The sequence below is a fragment of the Nipponia nippon genome, unplaced genomic scaffold (assembly GCF_047370975.1).
Source record: "Nipponia nippon isolate SJK-2023a ecotype South Korea unplaced genomic scaffold, ASM4737097v1 scaffold_24, whole genome shotgun sequence".
Lineage (NCBI taxonomy): Eukaryota > Metazoa > Chordata > Aves > Pelecaniformes > Threskiornithidae > Nipponia > Nipponia nippon.
Window position 1 is genome coordinate 6,818,639 of NW_028262341.1, and position 25,667 is coordinate 6,844,305.

The 25,667-nt window shown below is 37.3% G+C and overlaps 1 protein-coding gene across 3 annotated transcripts in view; it reads right to left on the reverse strand.

The window, feature by feature from the left end:
* The window catches only part of MCTP1 (multiple C2 and transmembrane domain containing 1), a 282,391-nt gene that overhangs the window by 87,527 nt on the left and 169,197 nt on the right, over positions 1-25,667 (reverse strand). For 2 of the 3 annotated variants that reach the window (XM_087761499.1, XM_087761500.1), the window contains 6 exons: positions 25,348-25,441; positions 13,425-13,527; positions 11,200-11,302; positions 10,761-10,862; positions 10,341-10,415; positions 8,429-8,548 (listed from right to left, as the gene is read on the reverse strand). In XM_087761499.1, the coding sequence (XP_087617625.1) occupies positions 8,429-8,548; positions 10,341-10,415; positions 10,761-10,862; positions 11,200-11,302; positions 13,425-13,527; positions 25,348-25,441 (597 nt within the window). The remainder of the gene's footprint in view (positions 1-8,428; positions 8,549-10,340; positions 10,416-10,760; positions 10,863-11,199; positions 11,303-13,424; positions 13,528-25,347; positions 25,442-25,667) is intronic. The other variant, XM_087761501.1, reaches the window with a different exon arrangement.

Genomic DNA, 25,667 nt, shown 5'->3' on the forward strand with positions numbered 1-25,667 from the left:
GTTCCTTGATAGGACTTTCCTACACATATCTTAATGGAGTTCAGGTGAAAATAAAGCTTCTTGCGTGGTAAGTCCACTTCACACTGAGGAAGAAAGCAGAGGGACCACAAGAAAGGCGACAGCAGAACAACACAGGCATTTTTCACTTGAATTTCCTACTGTCCCAAGGGGAACAGACTATCATTTGTTCTCCCTGCCAGTTCCACTCGTTTTAGATATCATCATCACAAGCAGCATCGCCACCCACCAGTTATTTCCAAGTGGGAAGCAAGCTTTCAAACTCTTTCTGGTCCAAACCAGCCATTTTTGGAATGGGAAGCATGCAGCACCTCTCTTTTGCCAAAAACGTAGGATAAAGCTGTGTGTGGCAGACAGTTCCATTTTAGGAAAAAGGGCCAAAACTTGCCATGTAAATTTTGCAATGGTTATTTAGGGGTGTTTTTCTTTTGAGGCTTTACTTACAACACCAATAAACCCAATTACTGTTAATCATATAGCATGTGCGGCACTAGTAGAAACAAAATATGTTCTAAGCCTTTTTTGTATTAATGGTCTGGATTTCACTTTCTGCCATCATAACTGAAATTATAAAATTGCATGTTAAACAATATAAGCAGGACAAATATTTTCATGATGCATATTTGAAACATTACAAAGTTACCCTAAGTGTTTGCACTCCAGTAAAATCCAACATGTTGAAAATTACTTGTTTTTTCTTAATTCTTCTACCCAGGCACAGATGCTTATAGTATCACCTACCAGCTACACCCCAACTAAACAAGTGACTACTCTATAGGGATAAGCACACTGAAGATTCCTTAAGGAGCATTAGGAAGAAAGTGGTAGCTTCACTTCTGAACAGGCTGCCTTTCTAATCCTTTTGCACATCGTATTTTCAAAAGCTTTCAAACATTGCTTCTCTATTTGATTTTCCTTACTTGGGCGTTTCTCACTACCATACCTGGTTATTGCTTCTTTCTTTACTACACTGAAACTTTTTGCAAAACATTACGTTATATTACTTTAACTATTGAACGGTCCACTAAAATCAGTGTGGTCCACAGTCCTTCCCCTTCAAGGCGAACCATTATAATACCTACCACTGCTAAAATAAAAAGGAAGTAAAACACTCTTTGTAACATGATTTTATAATGTGTTGGTTCTCATATGACTCATAACTAAAAGATGATGAAAAAGTAAGTTATTTTACAATCCACCCATGTGCACTATTTAAGTAATGAAAGTTTAAATGGCCAAGATTTCCTGCAATGACTGTGAAATAGCAACTCAGGGAACTCAATGATGATAAGGTACACAACTACTTTCTCCTTAGAACACCGTTACTAAATAATTATCCAAATTTAATATCAGTGCTCTCTGAAGTCTTTCAAATGCAAACTTTTTTATTCAGGAGAGTTTTGTGCACTCAAGAGAGAAGTGCAAGTAAGGATACATGATGCAATGCAACCCCTCTCTGGACAAACAGCCACACTGGGTCAAATGGGACCATCCTGCCTCTCTCCTAGTCACACCGAACAGTGGAGCCGCAGCAACATCAGGCAGCTGGGGATCGCGTGGTACGTGATTTACATTATGGGAAACATATTCCAGACCAAGATTACAACTCACATAATTTGGCTGCCTAGATTTCTAGTCACATCACTGCCTTAAGAGGAAATCTAAGTTCGTTTTTAGAACTTTTTGCGTAACGCTAAATACTGCACAGTAACTATTAGTTTTTGTTAATTTCTATAATCTTTGATCAACTACATTTTGGTGCATCAGACCTTCTGGTGTATCAAACTATAACAGCATTCTAAAAGCTTTGATAATCAAATACTTTCCGTGTAAAGTTGCCGGTTTTCTAAGAAGGGAGAAAAGGAAAATAGGTGGGAAGAATTGTCCGGTAGTGAAGGGAGAAGTCCAAGACTTGGGATACCAGTGCTCTATTCTGCTGTGTATTTCCTGTTTGAGAAATCATAAAGCCTCTTTACCTCAACTGGTAATGTAAAATAACAAAGTATTTCCCCACACTGCATTGGTGTTTTTGAGACTGAACACTTTAAGATTATGAAGAACTCAGAATGGAACCTAGGTAACTACCTAAAATAGATATGCGGGTAACATAAACACCTAAGGGAGCAATTAAAGTGCCTAAAGGTAGAGCTGGTGCCATTTTCGACACCCTGGGTTGGATAACCCAGTCACCTGGATGGTGATGGCAGATGTGACACAGAAACTAAGACAGATCCATACTCTCCTGGAACAGCAGCTGGGTGGCACACAGGATGCTCTAGATAACCCAAAAGGGCACCAAGTCTCCATTAGGCAATGAATCACGCTGCTAATCTGTTTTAACAAGTATGCATTCACACTATGAAGGAAGTAAAATGAAACTGATTTTTTAAAAACAAAATAAAATACTGAAAGAAATGTTTTAAGGATATAAATATTGCCCAGTCTTTCCTTGTGTCAGATTTGCAAACACACAATGTGTGAAACACAAGATGTGGATTGATGACACCAAATATTTCCACACTAGCATCATTCCTCAATTGCTATAGTTAAGTACAGAGGGGTTTTTTTTAATCACTGCCGGTGCTGGTATGTTCTTCATGTATGAATGATTAACGGATCTCAATGGTCATATATACCAGGATCCACTATATATGTTTCTTTCCTATCCCACTTTCTAAAACCTGACACGTAGCATAGCTAAGTGTTGCAGAAAGCTCAAATCCCACTGTATTTTTGCAGCAGTCTCACATTAGTTCTGCTGGCCTATAGAAAACTAGGAAAGAGGAAACAGGATTTAGATCACTTTTTTTTTGTCTGCTTTACTTCTGCAAAAAACAAAAGCACAGCAGTCTGGTCTATCTCCTTCTCTTTCCTGCTGGTGAAGGTACAGCTGACAAAAAGCTGAAAGACTCTTGCACATGTGTGCAACCTGCATCAGAAATGAATCTTGTACCTGGTCTTGCTACTGTCATGTCACTTTACCTCTGGAAATTTCTCTTTTGAGAACAGGCAGTTTTGACAGCAACAGGAATTTTTGGAAAGGCTTTTTTTAGGATGTAAGAAGTTTTTGCAACTACCTTACCAGCACTTCTTCCAGTTTCAAATTCTAGACAACAGGTGGCAAAGACAATCTGATGGCCCACTTCATCCAGGTTTAGTAAAACGCAATTTGAAGGTGTTTATATGTTATATCCTCAATAATGGTATCAACAATGGCAAAATCTATGAGCTGTTAAATACATCTGCAAAATTCTGATTCTCCTACAATTACAGTGTGGGAAAAAAAGAAAATATTTAATAACTAACACAAGGGCATTCCCACTCCTGATGGTACCGTATCAAGTCTCTCCCAAAACATAATCTCTGGCTTTCAGCTCTGACTGAAAGCTGCTTCTGAAATACACAGTAGTGATCATTTCCCTTTTTAATAGGGAAAAGCTAAGCAAGTTGACAAAATTACTTTACCGTCTCATTGCCTGCTAGGGACCAGCTCTTTTTTCTCCTGTTTCCTTCTCAGTTTCAATTAATTAGCATGACACCACCACAACTAAATGGTGTATGTGCAAGAGAACTAACACTTAATCAAAGGCTAGGGACACGGTTATGTCATTTTCGCACATGAATTGTGTAACGTTAGAAGACAAAGCGAAGGCGAGCTACATCTGACAAATGACTTGAATGCAGGGCAAGCAATTTTATCAATATTTCAAAGGCTAAGAAAGAAACGTATTTTCGATGTGCATGCATACATACTTATAGAAGGATTCAGAGGACTAAGAACAGGAATAGGAGAACATGTTCAGAGAAAGCTCTAATATGAGGATATACTGAAAAGAATGTGTGTGATCTGGTGAGGGTACTCTGTTTCTAAATGAGAAAGGAAACAAGTTTATTTTATGAGTAACAGTTAAATGTTCAAGCAGGCAATTAAAGTGCTTTACTGAGGCCATTTTGGGATACCAAATACTTTGAAGATTATCTATTCCCTCATATTTCAAGTTCAATGTTCCTCTAAGTAAAATATGTGGTTCCCTTTAGTTACTCAGTTATGAATTGTACTTTAAAGGCAAGGGGACATTTTTGATAATGCACATCTTAAACTTTTCATTAAACTACCAAATTTAAATTCTACCTTTTTGTGCACTCTGACATTTTTGTCTGGCATTTTCATTAATTTTGCGACATACATAAATGTAGCTGAAATGTTAACTGATCAATACTTTGTCTCTCTCATGTAGCACTAGAGCAAAGCTCCCCAAGGACCACACAGCAGTACAGAAATTAAATGTGTAAAATATCAAATGTTAATGTTAAACACAGCAGCACTTACTGTATAACAACTGAAAAGGCTAAAAGAATTCCAAATGGACAGATGGTAGCACAAATTATCTACAATCACATTTAAAGATTAAAGTTTGTCCCGTAAAATAATTCATTGACTCACGTTGAAGTGTGTCCTTTTACTGATAGCTCAGTTGTCCAATTATTTTTGTGCTCATTACAGTGAGAAATGACAGTACTGGAAAAAAAGAGTGTACACTTTTTTCCCCCTACGTTGCACCTACTGACATCTGCAAGAACACAAATGTCTGGTCAAGAAGCTGATGGAAATTAGGCCCAATTTAGTAGACATTTCAGTGCCCACAGTAGATTAATCTAAAGAAAAACCATCCACTTTTGCATACTCTAATAAAGTTCTTCTGCCTGAAACATACCACATATTAATTACCAAATTAAAAAATATATAAAAATTAACTGCTAAACAATCCAAAGATCTGCTTTAAATACAGAAAATCATGTGAATTTACAGAAAAGGCTCTCTCTACATATTCCATTATTTTCCATTGCATTTAGGTGCTTAAGAAGCATAAACACAAACAGGTAATACATTTTTGATCTGCCTCTAGACATAACAGGGATATATGCAATATAATAAAGCTGTTTTGCAACTGAAACATTAATGTAACATTGTTGCTATACACTTCTTTTATTTGATAGGAAATAAATATGAAAAAGGAGGAGAGAATATCAAACCTTCTGATGGTTCAAATCCAAAGTCATATTCCAGCCAGATCAACCTATGTTTCATGAACTATTTACAAATACCTTCGAATACCTGAAAAACAATAGCTAATAATACAACACAGTTATATTAGCACTAAAATATAAAAAATTATGTCTGGGTAGCATTTATTCTTTGGCTGTGAATTACTGAGGCAGAGAAAAAAATTTGGAGTCAAAACCTTAAGTAATTCAGGCAAAATCCTCAGTGAAGGCAATGAGCTTACGAAGTTCAACTGAAACAGGTAAAACATTGTTTAGTTGAGGAAATGAATAATCTAGAACATTGAAAACTTAATTTCTAGGTTTCTGTACTTCTAGGTACAGCATGGGCAACACCCGTCATGGAGCTGGTGCCTTTGGACAGATTTGAGAAAGAACCACCCTAAACCTTTAATACAGCATTTTCTTTTCTAAAATGTCCCAAATAATGTGAAGGTTTGAGACAGCTAAGTTCTGGAGTATAAATAATCAGCAAGCCCCTTCAATGAATGCTTTTAGTCTCAACAACCAACATCGTGACTCTCCAAGGAGAATAACTTTAAAAAGAGCTGCAGTGAACACGTCAATGTGCGAAGAGCATAAAGCAGATAACTGTAGCTTATTATAGAGTCACCATATTAATCAAGGCTTTCTGTCAGTTTCCAAGAGTAGCCCTCCTTTCCAGATCTCTCCTTAATTACAACTAACTTACTACATTTCTGAAGACTGAGATAGTCTGTCAGAATTTCTTCACCTGTGGTCTTCTGTAACAGTGGCCCCATCAGAAAGTAAAGACATGGGGTGAGGTACAAGAAAAGGGTACCTGTAAATGTAACACGAAGAACTTGGGGCAATGGGAGATCTGAAAAATCAACCCTCACATATGTAACTTATGTGAAATGGCTGTAAATCTGTATCAGGATGTTATCCATCAAGGTACATCTTCAAATCCAAAAGGAAGGAAGAAATGGTTCGTTTAAAAGTTTACTTCTCGTACATTATTTATTAGTCCGCCTACAGAGCTGGAAGCCTCCAGAACAGCCTATTTCTCATCTCCTTTCTGCACTGACATTTCACTGTGACATTCTCCAACCTCTGGGAGACAACTTCAAGAGGAGATAAGATTTGTATAATAGTGAAGAGATGAAAATGATACATATAAGTACAGTTTTTTTATAGAATCTATTAAATTCCAGCGTAACCTTAGTGCAAGCATAATTCAGCACTGCACGTGCAAGTGGACCACTCTCAAGATTTTTCAAGGGCCTATTACAGCTATGAAAGTCCAGAAACCTTTTAAATCTGAAGCTTATGACGATGACAGAAGTTCATGTAGATTTGGCTTAGCTAACAAAAACTTATCAATGTTTTGCCCAACAAAGGGATGATTTGATCCTTGGATGGAATAACACTAACACTTTTCAACCGAAAAGCACAGGATGCACTTTGGATGCAGAGCACGAACACATCTGTGAAGTCACAGCACTGATGCAGATGTAATGTGTCCATAACTACCACAACCACCACATAGCACAACAAATACTAAAAGGAAACTAAGAAAAGTAGGCTTTTGAGATATAGATATAAATATATACATGAATACATACATAAATAAAATCAGAAACATGTTTCTAATGCAATACGCTATAACTACAATGATGTATACTCACTACAGAGCTCCCCATTCAAATTCTGTGTTTTATGTATTTCCAACTACTCATTACGACACTGAATTTCTTCTATGATCGAAAACAATTACAATTCCAAAGCAACACAACTTCTTCCATGGCCAGAGCAGCACACCATGAGAAAAAAAAAAATCTCATTTGCCCCAAAGAATAGGGTGTCTTTCTATTTCCTTTCTTCCACCGATGACAGGTCGGTGTTTCACATCTATAGTAAAATCAGATTTGGACAGATGAGTATTTACTAACTGGAGCAGTAATAACAACATGAACATTTGAGTTTTACATAGAAGGACACATTTTCCTATGAAATCTTCAGAATTTTAAACTGAAATAATAACAGATAATCTTTCTAAATTAAACGGTAGAAAGTATATTTAGATTTTTGCACATAGTGTAATTGCTACAGATGTCAGTAAAAGTATAAAAACCCTGAGAGTTTGAACAACACATGTATCTCCTGTACTCTTGATAAACATTGCAACCAAGGACCGACAGCTTGCTGCCATCTTTTGACAAGCTACGGGGAGGCTTAACAAGTCACTTAGTAAAAACTGAACCCTGGTAGAAGAAACTTCTTGCAAAACAGCATGATTTAGTGACACACCAAAGTACCTCATTTTACTCCTCCAGTGCAGACAGCTCCAATGCCTGGTTTGATGTCTCCAAATTTGAGGCACCTGAGCTTTAGGCACCCAACCTAGGAGTACTTTCAGCAGACTCCCTCTATAATTATTCAAAGAAAGACTGAAAACATTCCCTATTCATAGTCATGGTGGAGAGGCTTATAACTTCAGCCAGCTTCATAAATCTAGATTTTCCAGAAAGTGTGTCAATGCATACACTTTTACTCCTGGTGGGACTCTCTCAGGCAAAAAACAAACAGGGACTCTGGTCTTGTTTGTAGGTCATATGATTTTGAAAATAAAAAGATATTAATCTGGGAAACACAATGTAATCTATAATTATACTTGGAATTTTCAAAATTTAACAGGAAAATAAAGGTTAATATTTATGAAGCTAATGTTTATGGAGAAATAGCAGTTTAATTTAAATCACTAAATATGAATTCACTAAAAACTGAACTATGACCAGAGCTTGATGTCTAAAATGTACTAGTTCGTTTGCATTAATGATTTTAAAGTTGGTTTTGTCTTATTTGGTTTTGGTTTGTTACTAAGAACACTAAACCTTAGCAAGGAAGCAACTCTTTGGGTCCAGAGCTTTGTAGTTACAGGCGTAATGTATATTGATATGTGGAGGACAAAATAACACTGATTTTATATTCATGATATGTAAAAGCATTCATGAAGTATTCAAAACAAGTTTTAGAGTAAATATGCAATACACAAGGGGGCCAAACAAAATTTAACAGAAGTAATGTGCGAGAAGCTCAAAATAGATCCATAGTTCACTGACTGTATTTTGAGTTGTGTAACTCACTTACATTATTTGCACAATTACAAATTAAAAAAAAGAAAAACTTTCTGTCTTGTTTGCGTGACATTTTAAACTTAATTACTTTTTTTAAAAAAAGTGAATAAACATGATTTGCGGTATCTTCGTAATGCAAAGTTTTAAATAAAAGAAAATCAGAATCCTCCACATCAACACTCTATTATGTCTCAGTCTAGAACACAAATACACCAGGGTGATCAACAATAATATGAAGGAAATCATACCAAAAAAGCAGCAAGACTTCTTGGGGGAGAATCCCAGTCAAAGCAACTGCTAATGTAGTAGGCGGCATTTATGAGCACCATGACACAACGCTTCATCCGGATAAAGTTTCTTAACAGTAGCTGTTAAAAAGATGAAAGAAGGAAAATGTTTCAAAACCCCAAAAGCTTCCAAAGAGGCTCATGCTTACAATATTGTCATTCTTAACTTCAGTGAAGACTGAGAAAATATGTTAAGCTCTCTAGCTCACAAATTGAGAAAAATAGTTTAAAATTTGAGAGACTTGGAAGAGAGAATTTGTTAGTTTTGTCAACTGATATTTGTTGAATTTAATTCTAAATGGTACACAAATTGTTCAATTTTATGAAGCCACTTGCAAAATTTCATGAGCGATTTTGTTATTAAGATTTCAGAGTTTTATTAATTAGGCAAGACTTTCCCCATTCTCAAGTACTTAATAAATTTTGGCCTTTCTTAATGAAAAGATGCTTTAGGACACTAACCTGAAACCATGCAAAATTACTGCTCTAATCTAATTAAGATCACCTGCACCCTTACAGCCAATTTTTCCTTCATTTGTAACAGATTTGTCTGCTGTCATGTATGTTGACCACGTGTTTTCAAGTATTTATCACAGTAACTTTAACCGTGTACGTTCAATCTATATAAAGATGAGACATAACAGCGTTGGGTTTTGATTCAGGAGAACCCTTAAATCCTCTAAAATGGCAATACACTTGACCAAGGAAAAAGGTGAATGAATCAGTGAATGATTTTTGTGTATTGAGTAGCATAGAAAATGCTAGGTAGGTAAGACACATTCACTCTTGGAAAGTATGGATGTTTTAAAATGCAACCGCATCAGTCATACATAAAGATTCCTTTATTTTCCCTGCCCTAAGTGGTATTGTGGTGGGGTATCCTCTGCAAGCTAATTTAAAAAAAAAACCAACCCAAAGTGGGTATTTAAAGTTTACTCCTCCTGCCATCTGCAAAAAGCACAATGCCATTTTCTGTTATGAAAGTGGGGGGAAGAATGAATTAAAAGGCCTTGCTGCTGCTTTGCTGGAATAGCAGTGCAAAATGCAGCATTACTCACAACAGTAAAGAAAAAATTTTTCGCCTCTTGAAATCTTTTTTAATGAAATACATCATACAACTGATGTAAAATCCATCCAGCACATAATTTAAATTACACTCAAGTCTATAAGCTTTCAGCAAAATAAAAAACAGTTCTGAGACCTTTGCCTTTTCACTGCAAACCACAAATACCTTGTTCCCACAGTCCAACCAAAAGCCCAGTTCTCTTCATATAAAATAGATCATTTGTGGAACATGAAAAACTGAACCAAATGTAGTTCAAGTGGAGAAAAGGATAAGATGTGTGTTTAAATATTTTTTACCAAAACATTAAAATTGTGAGTGGCAAAAATATCCAGCAAAAAAAGAAAAAGGGTCCAGACATTTCCTGCCCACGGGACTCTCAAAAGTACTATAGAGTTTTAGTCTGCTTTCACCTTTGATTTAAACCTCACTCAACTTTAAAATTTGGCTAAAAGAATGCTGAAAGACTCTCTACCCTGCAACAAATGGAGATCTTTCGGCTTAAGGTTAATAGCAAAATTATGCAAGACTTAGTTTACATGCACCTGTGCTATAATCTGATATGTGTGGAACCTGATGGTTTCAACTGTGTTCTTATTCACGTATTTCATGGAAATTAAGCTGCAGTTTATAGAGGAGACACAATAAACCCATGTATTTTGTTTCTGCCTTTTCCAACCTATCATATTCTTTTGCAAACAGGTAATGAAAATGTTATTCTTTACCTTCAGTAGTATGATACCAGATATTTGGATGTGCACACTTGATATTAAGGCTTTCGGAAAGGATTAGTGTTTCCTTACTCTTTACCTGTTTAGACAGTCTGTTTTCCTCTTCAATGTACTTCTGTTCTTTGGGCATTAAGGTTCGTATGCTGGCTTTCACCTATGCATTAAAATGTGTGTCAATATTTCAAGCTTACTCGCTCCTTACTAATAACACATGCTTCAATTTGCAAAAATTACGAAGTTTCCAAGTCATGGCTGCCAAGCCCGTGACACATAAACGTACACAGAGGCATGAGTTGCTGCTCCTTACTTTAGCAGCAATAGCAGCGGCAGCAGCAACAAAAAGAGTGGGTGTGCCAGGCAGTGGCAGAAGAGTATTCTGTAGTATACATCAAGGTTTAGAGAAAATGAGGAATGACAGAAATTCTCTACAAATCAGGAACAAAAGCTTTCATGAAACTGAACTCTTTAGCAGTACAAAAAAGCCAAAGTTAAGACTTACAGCATTAAAAATCACATCTATTTCAAGATAGATGACCCCCTTTGTTGGCCCTGTCAGCTGCTTGTTTTTCAAGACGTAGGCTTTCTGTTCACCATTTTGAATCTGCAGGAAAAGGACATGACAGCCGTCTGTCTCGCGGTCTCCGCTGAATACACCCCCCCGGTGACCCCTGACCCCCAGCTGCTGAAACTGACAGAGAACCCAAAACAACTGTGGCAAGTCTGACAAGTACCTGTTCATTACCAGGACCGAGTCTGTCAGGAAAAATTAACTATCATGGGATTCAACATGGCCGTGAATTGAGTATGTTAAAATTTTAGTGTTCTTATTACAGACCTTGGTTGAGAAATGACAGACACAGAGCTGCAAATCTTCCCCCCCCACCCCCCCACTTCAGCAGGAAAAATACAGAGAGGTATGTCAGGTGAATGAAACTTACAGACAGCAACGGTATAGCAACTTTGCCTAGAAAGTCAGCACTCCGATCGCGGTCTTCATCATAAACTGTCACTTCAAGCACCGAGTGGATGTCTTTAATATTGCTACAAAGGGAGAAGCACACGCAGAAGAGAGAAGTCACCTACACCAGTGGGTACCAAGGACAAAACCGTGAAAGGTTAGCAAAAACAGATACCCGCCTATTTTTCCAAGCCATTGCAGAGAACAGAACTTAAGTAAATGAGGCATCCTTCCGTATAAATGAAATGCTTTCTAAGGGCTGCAGCGACTGCTCGCTCACTCTCTCTGCGAGGCTTTCCCAGCAGAAGTTTTCTGAAGGATGTTGCTTTAAATCTCCTACCTGGCATTTGCGCTGCATGAGCTGCAAGGAGAGCCAGCGCGGAGCAGCACTGGGGGATTTACAGCCGCGAGCAGCAGGACTGAGAGCCTTTAAAGACTATCCCTTACACACTGCTATCTTTGCAGCAATTCTGACTGCAAATACTGGGAAATCCGTAGGTTTGTAAATGAAAATAATCACAAGCTACACGAGCACATCCTTGCACTGAGAGCAAGCTCTTTAATTCTAAAATCCTTGCTTAATTACAAATATAGAACAGTCATTACAACAAATTAGGAACAAGCAATACAAAACAATGCATTTTTCAGCTACTACTGTTTTTGCCTGCGAGCTATTAAACACTCCACCACCATGCACAACAAATGTGACTGTATATTGTAAACTCTCAAGTGAAAAATTCATATTCCTTATTCAAAGAAAAAAAAAAAGAATTGTTTGAGAGAACTCATCTTTGATCAAATGGCTGATCCAGGAAACAAGAATTCAAGGCAAGCAGTTTAACTTCAGTAAAATATATGCCTCCAGATGAAACTGGATTGCTAGCCTGAAATTAATTAACAAATCTGAGGATAAATAAAATAGTTAATGCAAATATACATAGAAGAGAGGTGAAAACTCTCCTTGAAGGCCTTTTGTGTTTTTCTATTTGATTCCTTATTAGTCTTTTGTCCTCTACAAAACCAGGCAATTTCTTATGCAGAGAACACTGTCGAGCCGCAGAGGTTGATTAGTTATTGGCTCTATTAGTAGATAATTACAAATAAATTAATGAAGAATTTAGCGTGGTTTTGCAGATACATAAATGAGAACTACATTAATAAGCTAATGAGAAGTACAACTGTTGTGAAATTTTTTTCTTTTGTTCTGAGTTCACTCCTGAGAGCTCACTGCAGGGCAAGAAAAGCTACGGATGCCAAATATATGAATGACAAACTTAGAGGGAAAAAAAGAAAAAAATTAGAATCAGACTGTGTTTTGAGATCAAGGACAAAACATACTATTTTCATTTATGACAAAGTGAAGTAAGTGAATGCAAAGCTAAAGCTTCTACTGGTTTTGCAGTGGATTCTTAGCTGATTTCACCAGCAGAGAAACCTGCAACTGATCAGTTTTCTACTCATTGGTGTCATGTTGCAGTCAGACAGAGAGAAGCAGGGAGAAAAAGAAGGCAACTGAGCAAGACAAATAACAGGTACATTTTGTTTGTGGAAGACTTTTTTCTATTTTGTCAGAGCTTTCTACTGTCTTCAAAATTACAGAAGGATAAAAACACCCAACCGCATCACTTCCCAATAAACTGAATGTTTAAGACTGCATTTTACCCAATAGCAGCATTGTACTAGTACGATGCTAGGTGCATTTAGTAAAGGGAAAGAACAAGTGGAAAGTATCTGAGCATAATTCAGAGAAGTATGAATGCATTTAAAATTTTTTCCTTGATATAGTTATCTAATGTTTATTTAAGTTAACAACAACATATTAATGAAGGTCATAATCACAATATTCTTTTTTCCACCAAAACCTTCAGGGCCAAATCCTGTGTCATCGGTTTGGCCCTTGAAACTCTCACTGACACTAGCAGGAGTCTGGAGTGCTTAGCACTACTCATACCTGGTTTCCAAGGAACAGACCTTGCTTTTTTACCTTTAAAATGGTACCTCTTCTCTAATTTTTTTCATGTTTTTAATCCTCAAAAAAGTATTCAGCTGTTTGGTTTAGAAGTAGCAGTATGGCCTCACTATCTTTCTTCAGAATCAGCAGTAGGTATCTTTGATTCACATGTACATCCCCTTCAAAACACTCCCCCCCAAGAAAAACCCCAAACCCCAGCCCCCCCCAAACACTGACAAAATTCAAACACCTACAATGTGAAGATTTTATTCCATTCTGGATTGAGGTTCTTGTAGACGGTATGTGTCAGCAGTCTGTCATTGTTCAATTCAACTACACAAAATGGGTCACTTTTACCTGTAAGAGAAAATTTGGAACAAAATTTATGAACTAAGAAAAAGCACCATAAGCAAGGTTTAAATAAAAATTAGTTTTAGTTTTGTTTGTTTAATTTCCTAAGCTGCATTGTAATTCTCTCAGAAATTAATACAGGGAAGTCCTGTGGTCTGCATTATATTCATGATGATCATAACAGGCTGTTCATCTCCGTAATCTATTAACATTCTTCACTAAAAGAACATCTTTTTTGTCTTTTTAAAAAAAAAGAAAAGAAAAAAAATCACCATACAGACTTTTCTGATGAAAAAACAGCATGTTCCTAAAAGGTGCCAAGCACCCTTCTGAGACAGCTAAGAGAACTTTACTTTAATGGTGCCAATCTTACATTGACTGTAATGATAACATAATTAGAGCATTTTGATATGTAGAAAATGTATTATTCCATATTATTTGTAATAACATATCACCTACGATACTTACCCAAAGATTACTATGCCCTACATGTTTCACGCTGTACAAATACTCTCCCCAAAATCAAAAAGCCTTAAAGACAGCCTCAGATAAAAGCCTAACACCAGAGAAAATGGGCAAGTACAATTAAACAATGAGACGATATCAGCTGGAATGATGGGCTGTAGTCTCAGCACAGCAGAAGCTCAAATGTAGTTGAGATTTTTGTATACATTAAAGCACAATGAAGTAGCTTTGCATATATTTACAAGAAGGTCCCTCAGCATGAAAGCCACCACAGGAGAAAGTATGAAGATGCTGCTTTGAAAATGTAGTATGTAGATAATGAAAGCTGTAACCTAGACTGGATATGGAAGTTGATTGGGTTTTTTAAGCGAAAGAAAAAGAATGGGGAAAGGAAGTGTGTGTGGGGGGGTGCCCCTGAATATGAAATAAGCACCTTATAGCCAACGACTGCAGATGAGCAGTGCTTATACCAAGCAAAGACCAAGAAAAATCATCCTGACGGAAAGTTTATGGGAAAGACATGGAACTTATACTAAGCTTTTTCTTAGACATCCATGAGACCAAGGTTTGTATTTGGAAAGAAGAAGGAAAGTAGACACCTGAATCTTGCGCTTGACAACAGCTTGCTTGCATAAAAAAGGAGCTTTCCGAAGATGGAGGAAGCAAAAGAAGGGAAGATTGGTATCTTCAGGGTTTGATAGCAACCCTGAAATTCCCTGGAAGGGCAAGAAGGTGTTGCGAGGAAGATCTGAGGAACAGCTATGATGGAAGCAGTAACGAAAACATGAGGGTCATGGTGAGAAGACAGTTGCAATAAAGAGGCAATAAAGGGAAGAAATCAGAGTGTGGAGTAAATTATTTAAATCATATCTCAAGTTATGACAGTAAGGCTACAAATATATAAGTAGACAGCTGTAGAATAAATTGGTGCTCCCAGAATCCAAGGGAACTTTGTCTTTGAAATTAACAACTGAGTTACATACTACAGAGTGGCTTGTTCCTGTCTGTGGACTTTCTTTGGACAGCAAAGTGTTTGAAAGTTATTGAGTGTTGGCATTGGCCTTCCGCAATCAAATCTAGCACACTAAGCAATTGTATTTCACAATGTCTTCAATAACTCCATAACGCTTTGTCATGCATTATAAGAAGCCATAAATTGAGTAGCTCAATGGGGCTACATTAATGATATTAGGGAGGCATGTAATTTGTTTCATACCTTATACAAATGACAATGAAATCAATATTTAGACAAAGCTGTCCAGGGGTCACATCTCCCAAACTGCAGTATTGATTCAGACTACATCAGAGGTTAATGTGCATATTATTAACTTTAATGATAAAGAATAATTGTTTTAAACACATTGTGAATTACAGTTGGAGTTGATGTTTACCTTCTCTAGAAAACAATATACCCCTGAACCTTTCCCATTAAACTTAAAAAATGATTAATTCATTAGTCAGCAGAACTGGATATATCACACTTCTCAATGTTTTCCTACTTCACAAGCCTAAAAGGTGGCAGAAAACTTAAACAATTCACATTTATTTAAGTTCTTTAGGTTTCAGTATTTGAAAAAGAAACACCCAGAAGATAGTTAGAATAACAAGCCAGAACTGACACAGCAGGTGAGCTAGGTGATATTTCTTTATCTCCTTTTTTAAAGTATCATCAATCATATTTGCATATGAAGGTACAATGTGACTTGTGCTTATTAAGTGTACACAGACACAGGAAAATGCACTGCAGTGTCTAAGGGCCATCTTCTGGAAAAAAAGAGAAGGTATTTACTATATTCATTTATTTTCTGCATCTGTTGACATGCACTTTTTCAATTACTCTCCTTATAGATTTACATGGATATCAATCCATTTAAGAAAGCTAAATATGTAACATCAGTCACAGAGGTCCTTGATCAAACCAAAGACAAACAGCTTTCAGAAATAAAAGAATCCACCTCTCACACCCAACATTTCATGTCTCATCCCCCTATAACTTGAAAACAGTTTGAGACCAGATTTGAGAAAAGGAAATATTGTGAAATGGTACAAGGGAAGGCCCAAATATCATGGCTGACAAGTAGAATTTTCCTGGCTATGAACATCTCTACTAAGGAATACTGTTTTTACCATATGAGGAGGCTATGAAGTTCCCATATGCAAAGCTCTTCACCATCTCCTATGGGCACTTCTTCCATATGCTAAAACACTCATAACCAAGCTGGGTATCTCAAAGGCAACACTCTTCACTGATGTGCTAAACATATGGTATGTGCAAACGTCGTTTGGATACCAACCCAAATAAGCAGACATGATCCAGAAAGACAAAGCCAGAGCAATGCACAAGTACTTGGTGAAACTCATATCCATCTGTCATCTTTCAAGTTCTCATTATTAGAAAGAATAACTGCAATCTTAACTCTCACTGACAGCCATGGCAACCTGCTGCATTGCAAGATTGTTCAAAATAATGGGATCATTCCCAATGAAAGCCTTAAGAGAGAACTAAAATATTAAAAGACATTGTCCTTAGGTCTTCTTGGTCTCTAGGAGGACCAAGAAAATCCAGGAACTTACACCATATATTCATCACTATATTGTTCAAAACCTGTACCCTAAGCACAACCCATACTCTAATCAAGGCAGCCTCAGACAACTTTGGTCTAGTTCATGCAATTAGCAATTTCAAACAAGAGACAGATAAATGGTTTTCCTCATTTTTATAAAAAAAGAACCACATGTTCAGAAAAGTATGTGCTGTCCATCTAGCAGTTCTAAAAGTACACTTAAAAACCTTTGATTAGACTTGTGCTGCCTAAGCTCAATTACATCAGTCTAAATTATGTTGTTGCAACAAGCATGCCTTTCACTACAGACTAAATCACAACTGTCATATATCACTGTGTATCACCTGTCATATGTCAAGAAATTCTACCCAAATCCCTGTGTCTACTGAGGATCTTCAGACTAGCTCCCTGCTCATGCCTTTCACAGGCCTCCAGCTACTGTTCCAGTGACTTTAGAGGTACTTAACTCTGTTGATCAGGAGGAGATCCACAAATGTCTTCTGAATACAGCCCTAAATGTGTGCTCAGTGCTGTGCAAAGAACAAGATGCTTAAGAGCATGCTCCCAGCACCACCAAAACCTGCACTTGGGATTTTGAGTAATCCCATGACCTCAGTGGGACTAATCACTATTACACCTAGCACTGTTTGAAGGAATTCATGAGACAACTAGATAGTAAAACCAGTGAAGTACACTTTCCCACTGACCGAAATCAGACCTGTAGTAAACCTCAGTAAGAAGTAAAACAAATCTCATTAATCCATTCTGTTGCTGTAATGTCTCATGCTTTTTTGGACTCTACTTCTACAGTCCCAGGGATTCCTGAAATGACAGAAATAAAGTGCATATTTACATAATACACATAATAATCTGGAAGGGAAAGCAGCTTCTCTTTAGATGGATCTCCCTCACCTTTTTTTCCCCTTTACTCATTACAGACCTGGACTATCTGAGAATGTCCCCTAGAAGGAATTCTACTTTGTAATGTAAGCTCCCACTGAAAAAAAAATTAAAAAAACTACTTATCTTTTGAAGCCTCTCATTTTATTCATCATGCCACACGTTGCATCTAGTTTGACAGATATCCTTGTTTATGCTATGCTGTATTGCATTTAATCTTTAGACAGTTGGCGAGACTGGAGCACAAACTGAGATTACTTTACTTACATCTAAGTAAAGCATTTTACTTCAATCAGCACTGTGTCCCTCACGTTGCATACTATACACACATTAATTAAAACATTAGTCTTTTACATGTCACCTTACTTCTCAGAACTACCATGTGCCCCTGGGTGAACTGCACACCCATCAACCCCAACCAGCCCAAGTCTACAACAGTGGTTAAGCTGCATGAGAGGCTAACCAGGAACTAGAGGGGTCTTATTTGCTTCAAAAATCAAAGTCCCTCACAACCCATGAAGACCTTCATAAAAGAAATAAATTAAGTTTGGAGCTCAGATTCATTATCTGGAGCCCAGAAGGCTGGCTGTTGGAGCAACTTTTTTCTCCTACAAGTATATAAAATACAGTTTTTCATCATAGAAGAGAGACCTAAATAGTGACAATTTTTAATTGCTTCTCAAAATATTTAGAAAAATCAAACCAGCAAAACCTCAACCTCCACACAATTTTAGCTTCTGAATTTTCTTCTGAAGTAGTGACACCAGCACATTGCCTAACAGTTTTGCTGTGTTTTTCACTTGGAAAAGTTTGGGAAAGGCCCTTTCCATCAGTTCAAAGACCACAGGACTTCCACATTTCTAGATCAGCTGGCTCGCTGTGCTGCAACTCATCAGCAAGCACCAGAGATGTTAGGTGGCTTGTGAACCCTTGTGAACTAATGTTCTAGGGCTGGTGGACTGGTCTCAAGACACATGCCACTGCAGCCCATCTTCCAGGCTGGAGGTGAGCTGGACTCTGTCCAGTCTAGTGGGCAGCTGAAACAACAAAATGTTGGGCTTCATCTCAAATTCCATTCTGAAAGTACTCCTTTTTCACAAGACATTGAATGATACGTGACCAATTCCGATGCAGTATCTTTTGTTTGTATAAATATGAACTTTACCTGAATATTAGAGCTGTCAAACTGCAATACAGTGTAATTCAGATTTCTGGGCAAGTTAAACAGGTATGTCCTTCAATGGTCCCTGAGGGGGAAGTTGTCTAATAAAAATTTTTGATTCTTGGTAGATTGTTTTCCCAGCAAAATATCATTTTGGAGCACTGCAGTTCTTCCAAACAGGGACTTTAATTCAACATAATGGCACTTTTGTACTCACTTTCTAGCTCCGCTTGTACACAAATAGGAGTTCTTCTGGATGAAATGCTATCAAAGCCTAAATTTATATTTCTTGCTTGCCACGTTTTGTACAAGTTAAACTGTGATGTCCTTTTATTATAAAACTCTGTTAAATACATGCATTTGTCTCCAGAAAACTGCCTGTCATCTGCATATTATTCAGTTAATATTGTAGAATAGGAGACTTTAGTAAACAAACATATGGAAACATCCGTATTTTATGCAGTAAGATGACTCCCTGTTTTAGAGAGGAAATAAACACCTGTGTACAGTCATAAATATCATGCTTTTCTGTTTTCAGTCTTTGAAAATCCAGCTTGTAGGAAAGAAACTAAAAAAATTAGAAAGGCCATTGTTGCACAACAACTCTCTTTCTTAATCAGAGCTGCCATGGACCCTTACAAGGAACTACCATTGATACAATTGCTTTTCAGAGTAGATGCAAGCCAAGAAGCGTATGGCAGACCTGCCTGTCCCCTGAAAAACTTACTGCACTTTATAAGGATTAACTCACAAGGGACATCAGATAGCATGGGGCTAGCTCCCCGTGAGCCCTGTGGATACACTTCTACCATGGCTATAGAAAGCATGCATTGCTTCAGTATATGTCCAGAGGCACAAATAATTTCCTCATTTTGTTTCTTCAGCAGTTTTCTCAACAAAAGGAACCATGTGGCAGGCTAAATATAGACTGGCATTTAACTTTTAGCTGCCACTGATCAGTCCATAAAGTTACATAAACTGATAGAAAGCCAACTCCAGCATTGGCTAGACCATGAACTGATTTTAAGCAAACCACTAACTTTATTCTGAACTAAGTATTACATGAGTTTTTGCATTGTTCAAATTACATTATCCAAACTGAACTAGAATCACAAAGACTTCTAAGAATGTTTTGGATAATTCAAAAATTTAACAGGAGATTTCAATTCCATTTCTACTTTTAAAAGTCAAGTTCACAAACCACAACTTCACAAAGTTCAACCAAGTTTAACGTGGTTACGAAGGCTGAGATATTGTTTGAATATTTCATAGGCGATTATGGTTCTCCCCTACTGCTGGCCATGCCTGTCCATTACGGATCTAACTCCCCACAGCCAAAAAAGGCCTTTATTTTTGGGGAAGACAAGACAGCCAGTTCATGACTCTGGGGGGCAATGCCACTCATGCAGACGCTAATGTCACTAATGTTGTTCCAAGCTCCCTGCCAGCCAGCTGCTTGCAACAGAGCAGTCAGTCTGACCTTTGGCCAGGAGAAGGAATGGCTCAATAGCATGAGAAGCTGCCTTATCTAATGGATTAAGTACAGGACCCAAGCCAAATGCCAGCTTTGACAAGGACTTGCTCTGTCGGCCTTAGCTGAGTCAGTTAACCTTTCTTAGTTTTCCATCTTTAAAATGGAAATGATAATTCCTCTTTAATAGTGCTGCTGCAAACATGTTGCAACTGACTGATATCATGAATGTGTGAGCTATCTTACCAGGCGATTCAATCATGTTACACTCATTTCCACAGAATATTTACAGAAAAAAAAATGTTGATAATCACAAGTCATCTTTACACTGTATATTTAATTCTAAATCCTATGGTAAACCAAAAATGTCTTTTAAATCCTAATTTTGCCATTAGTATCCTCAAACTGCTACTTCCTTAAAAAAAAAGTAGTTTTGCAGTACATGATATTGGACTGATGCCTTCAGGCGACCTACACAATAGGACCAGGTGAGATTTTATCTACCACAGAATACTGCCTTCCTAGCAGATTTCCGTACTTTGTGAAGATAATTCAAGTGTATATTGAAATCTGGTTGCACTAATTGACAGAGCAAATTACTTTTGGAATCATATTTCCAAAGGGCCTCTGAATTTATTCCTTCAATTTTACATGCATGGGCTTCCATACCTTTGTGAATTTAACATTTGTGTACATCACTCTGACATTTCCTAGCATTTGAAGAACAATTTCAAAGACTATTTTTGCACATGTGGTATTAGGACATTTTAGTAAAACAGATTTTAGAAAATTCATTTACATTCTGCACATTTAGCCATCTTGGTATCTTTATCCTACTTTCAAGTACTTTAATCAAAATTTTAACATGGAATTTTCTTAGAAGAGAGGCTGAATTCCATACGTAAAACTGAAAAAGAAGAGAAAAAAATTCTGCCTCATTTTCTATGTTTAGTTTCTGTTCTTCAGGGGAGGAGAAGCCTGAAAAGCTTTTGACTGTAAACCTAAATATCACCAAGCTCTTTAGTAAAATCTGTCTAATATACCAGGTTTTGAAATCACAGTACCCAAAAAAACTGCAGACAATTGATTAATAATGAGGTCAGAAATACAAATAAATTTACTTCTAATGAAGACTGGAGACACAGTAATCAAAGTGTTAAAAATTCATTTCATGCACATCTCATTTGCCTCTTAGCTGATATTTATCACATAATTCTGTGAGAAAGTAGAGGCCTAAGATGCTCCAGATAAATGTCTCAATTAATTGTACAGAGGTAGCCCTCTTTGAGCTGAACCAGAGCTGTGAGCTCTTTATTAAAAGCACTATTCTGTAGCCTGTAACCTTGTTCCTTGACTCCTCTCTAGTTTCCAATTTAAACAAGTCCCCATGCGGCCCGCTCTAAAGGGCTTTGTCTCCCTGTCATTGTTAAGAGAGCCGAGGCATCCTGGAAGTGTGAAATCAGACCTCATGAGCTGAACGGTTCCCCAGGGAACGCCGGACCGCGCAGAAGGTCAAAGTCATGGGCTGGACCATCTGAAAGCGTCTGATCGCCGGTCTGTGACACAGCAAGTGGGGTGGGGGCAGGGGGAGAGGGGAGCCAGGGGGCTAGAATTGAACACATCTTAATTAAAGCCCAAAGACAGCAAAACAAACTGTTTTCTAGGCAGGCTGTTACATGGAGCTTGGATTTTGCTCTGCTAATGAATCGGAGTTGCTAACCATTTTTCCTTAAAATAACAGGACTTTCGCTGAAGTTGATCAAACCTGTGGCACATCTTTTCCCACCCTGTTAGCTTCTCATCAACAATAAGGCAGAGGTTTTGAATTTTATTTTGTGATATAAGGAAAAGGAGGAATGCATCTGCCCCAGTAAAGGAGACACAAGCACTGCCTGCAAAGCTAGCAGCCTTCCACCACGATCCACCTATACCTAACTTTGCTGCAGATGGAATACACTTACTTGACTATTGCCTAAACTGGCACTATGTCATGGTAAAGGGTCTGTTGCTTTCCAAAACTCATATAGGTTAGGTGAACAGAGTATGTATTAATTTCAGAGGCCAACTGGCATGATGAGTGCATTACACTTTATGTTTTACTGCAGCGTCAGAATATTTCTTCATGTAAAAGGACTTCATTGTAGGCACACACGCTGCTATGCCAGGGCTCCGCAAGCAGCTGAACCCTCGAGAAGGTCTGCCTGTTTTCCAGAGGAACCACAAGTGAGCAAAGACATGGGGAAAGGGGAAAATACAACAACTTTTAGCTGAGGACTTAGGAAGAAAACAGCCGTGCACTGAATAGCTAAAACACAATGGAAGATTTCCATTAAACTTTCTTCTCAGGAAGAGAAGGAAAAAGTAAACTCAAAGTCTTTCCATCTGTTATGTTATAGTTTCAAAAAAAATACTAAAAAATATGTATTTTCCAGGAAAGGGTATTCGCTGTGACCACAATGTCCAACAGAACATAATTTTGCATTTGTGGAAGCCTTAAAATTGTGTTTTGACCATGGAAAGATGCTGTTTTTCTGGGGGAAACATCCTCATAGATGCAACAATTCTCTCAAAGGCCCTGGTCCTGGAAGATGCCCTATTTTTCAGCTCTCCCCAAAATCAAGGCGAGCTTTTAAGAACCGCCAGGGAATCTCTCAACCCCTCAGCAGTCCTCCCTTTGCTAGACTTCCTTGCAAGCGGGCTGAGTGAGGAGAAGTCTCACTTTGTTCTTTTCTGGGGTATTTTTAACACCCAGTTATGACATGTTTGAGCGGCACCCCATTTTCAAACTGGGAGTGCCCACTTGCTCCCCTGTCCACAACTTCACTGAAATTTCAGCCCACCCTGGCATCTTGGTCAACACATGTGTATATGGGGGGGGGGGGGGGGGTTATAAACTGAGGCCTGAACCACCACCCTTAAACTCTCTCTTCTTTACAAAAAAATCTGTACTAACCTTAATGATGTGAAGTGCACTGTCCAACACTGGGCTACTGAGACTGGAGAAAAAAACTGCCCTCGACTACCAACAGTTTATTAGGGGCTTAACTGAAGTGACCTACTGTAGTAGCATTCAGCTGAACAAGGCTATGGGCTTTCTGTGGAAAGGAGAAGAATTGAGGGTTTCATTAAAAAGTAATTTGTGCTTTTTACGCATTCATTCAACGGGAGTCTCAATTGCTCTTTATTCACACAGAGTTAATACAGTATTACAATGCTGCTCAATGAATGTATGGTAACAAAAGAAAAATTTCACATTTTGAAAGGGAAAAAAAATACTTGCAACTGTAATAAGATTGATGACTACTTAAAAGATTACAGAAATCTTTTTCTGTCTATGCTTATGCTTAATGATGGAATATTAAGGATTTTTAAAAACCATTCAGCCTAAACTAATAAATTTTGATTTATTACTTCACATGAAAAGATTCCTGAAAGTGAAATGGGATATGTTCAGCAGACAGGAAACAGAGCAAATCACACAGGTACTACACAGGTGTTTCAGCTACTTTTCAGACTCAGGGGAGGGCAAAAGATTAACTCCAAAAAAACAATATTGTAAGAAGAGCAAACTAGTCCTTAGCTTTTACTCACACAAGCAATCCTTAGTTGTCTAAGTTATACCACTGATGACAGTGCTCTCCACGCTGACTAATAAGTATTGCTCAGTTGAATAAACATGGAGGGTCAAGTTTTAAACAGTTTTTGCAAACATGATTTATTGACAATCATCAAGTAACTACTTTGAGTTCTTTCTAAATATTACTATTCAAAATTTAATCTGAAATGAATGATCTGTACAAATCCAGAAGTTACTAAAAATAGCTATAAATTACTACAGTAGTTAATAAAAATCCTTTGTCCTCTTTTGAAAATACCAAGTATTTTTGTCCAAAATATACAATGATTTCTGTAATGTCTGGAATGCACAGCCATCTTACAAAATGTATCTGCCATATAAATGTTTTTTCTTGCTAATGAACAAAATATGTGGGACACGGGAAGGTACTGAGTGTTCTTCCCCGTCTTCCCGATCATTATTCTAAATGCAATGTCTGAAAATTTTTGGTAGCTCTGTACATCTTTAATTGAATCAAATGTATTTCCAAAAAATTTGTTCAACCAGCACAAATGACATGTTGATCTGGAAAAGTCGAAGACTGAACGAGGTCAGGGACTGAATTATCCCATTTGCCCCTGAATAACTTAATCTCTCTCTCTGTTCAGACCACATTGGATTATAAGGTCAAAGCAGAGTAAGGAATCTTCAGGAGCATTTCTCCAACCTCCCCGAAAATAGAATCTGTTATTTTGCGTGGCACAAACTGGATGATCAGTTTCAGCAATAAAATGTTTGCTCTGTTACCTTGTCTGAGAAAAAAAATAAATACTGGTACTCATGCTAATTTGCAAAAAGCTATTAAAAAGTGAGTATGTTGCTATATATCTACATCTGTTCCTGTAACAGAACATTTATGTCCAAATTGCAGTTAAACCAGCTAGATTAGTATAGTTTCCTTTTTTTTTTTTTTTTTTTTTAAAGCAGAGATGGTTATTTTCTGACACAGAAGCAGCTCATTTTGCTCCATTCAACCTGTGCAGTATGAAGGTGATTGTACTTACAGCAGATAACTTGGACATTTCTGGAGAAATCTGCTCAGTATGGCCGAAAAATTTTTTCTTTATTTTGAAAAGCAAAAGGTTAAATTATTTATTCAGCTTATATCACATAAAATAGAAATAAAAAAAGATTTTCTTATTTTCCTTCTTAAACAGATAAGCAGTAGCTACAGGAAACTGTATTTCAAATGTCTGAAAGCAAGAGCAGCCTTGCTAAATATCTGGCAGATATCAAGCCATTCTTTTGGCAACAACTTTAAAGTAGTATCTAAGTCTAGCACATTTCATTTGCCTTGTCCTCTGGAATTCAGCTTTAATTTGAATAATTTTGTATATTTTTATCTCCTAGAAAAACAAGTCTTTTCTATGTACTTTTTCCAGGACCTCTGATGGAGAAAAATGTATATTTCACCCTTCTGAGAAATAACCTAGATAGGGCTCTGCTAGCATTAGAATGACTTGCTGCCTTGCTTACAAAACTTTTGTTTATTTGTCTGTGGATTTTCTCCTTAATGAGGAAAAGGGGAAACTGCTGACACAGACAATAATCTTTAGATAAACTTCTCTTTTAAACATTTTTTTTCATTTCTAAAAAGGCCCAGTCTTACCACTTTATTTACTGTCACAGAAACTAAATTAATCCTTGCCTGTGACATCAGCTGCCATCAATGCTTCTGCCCTGATGACCTTCACTTGAAGAAATCCCACATCCTTCATGTTATGGAACATCGTCATTGGACTCTAAAAAATAATAAAAAGAAAAATAGTTCTAGATTGCAAAAAAGACAAACCAAAAGCTATACTAATAGTCTCCTCCCTAGCCCAGATACAAGTTAGTGTAATTCTGTCTAATGTACTCATACTTTTAAATATTACTTTCTGAAGAATGTATAGTTGTCAGCGTTTCTTTCAGTATTTTGAAACTTTAACCTACCAGTGAAAAATGCAAAGGAAAAATTAGAACAGG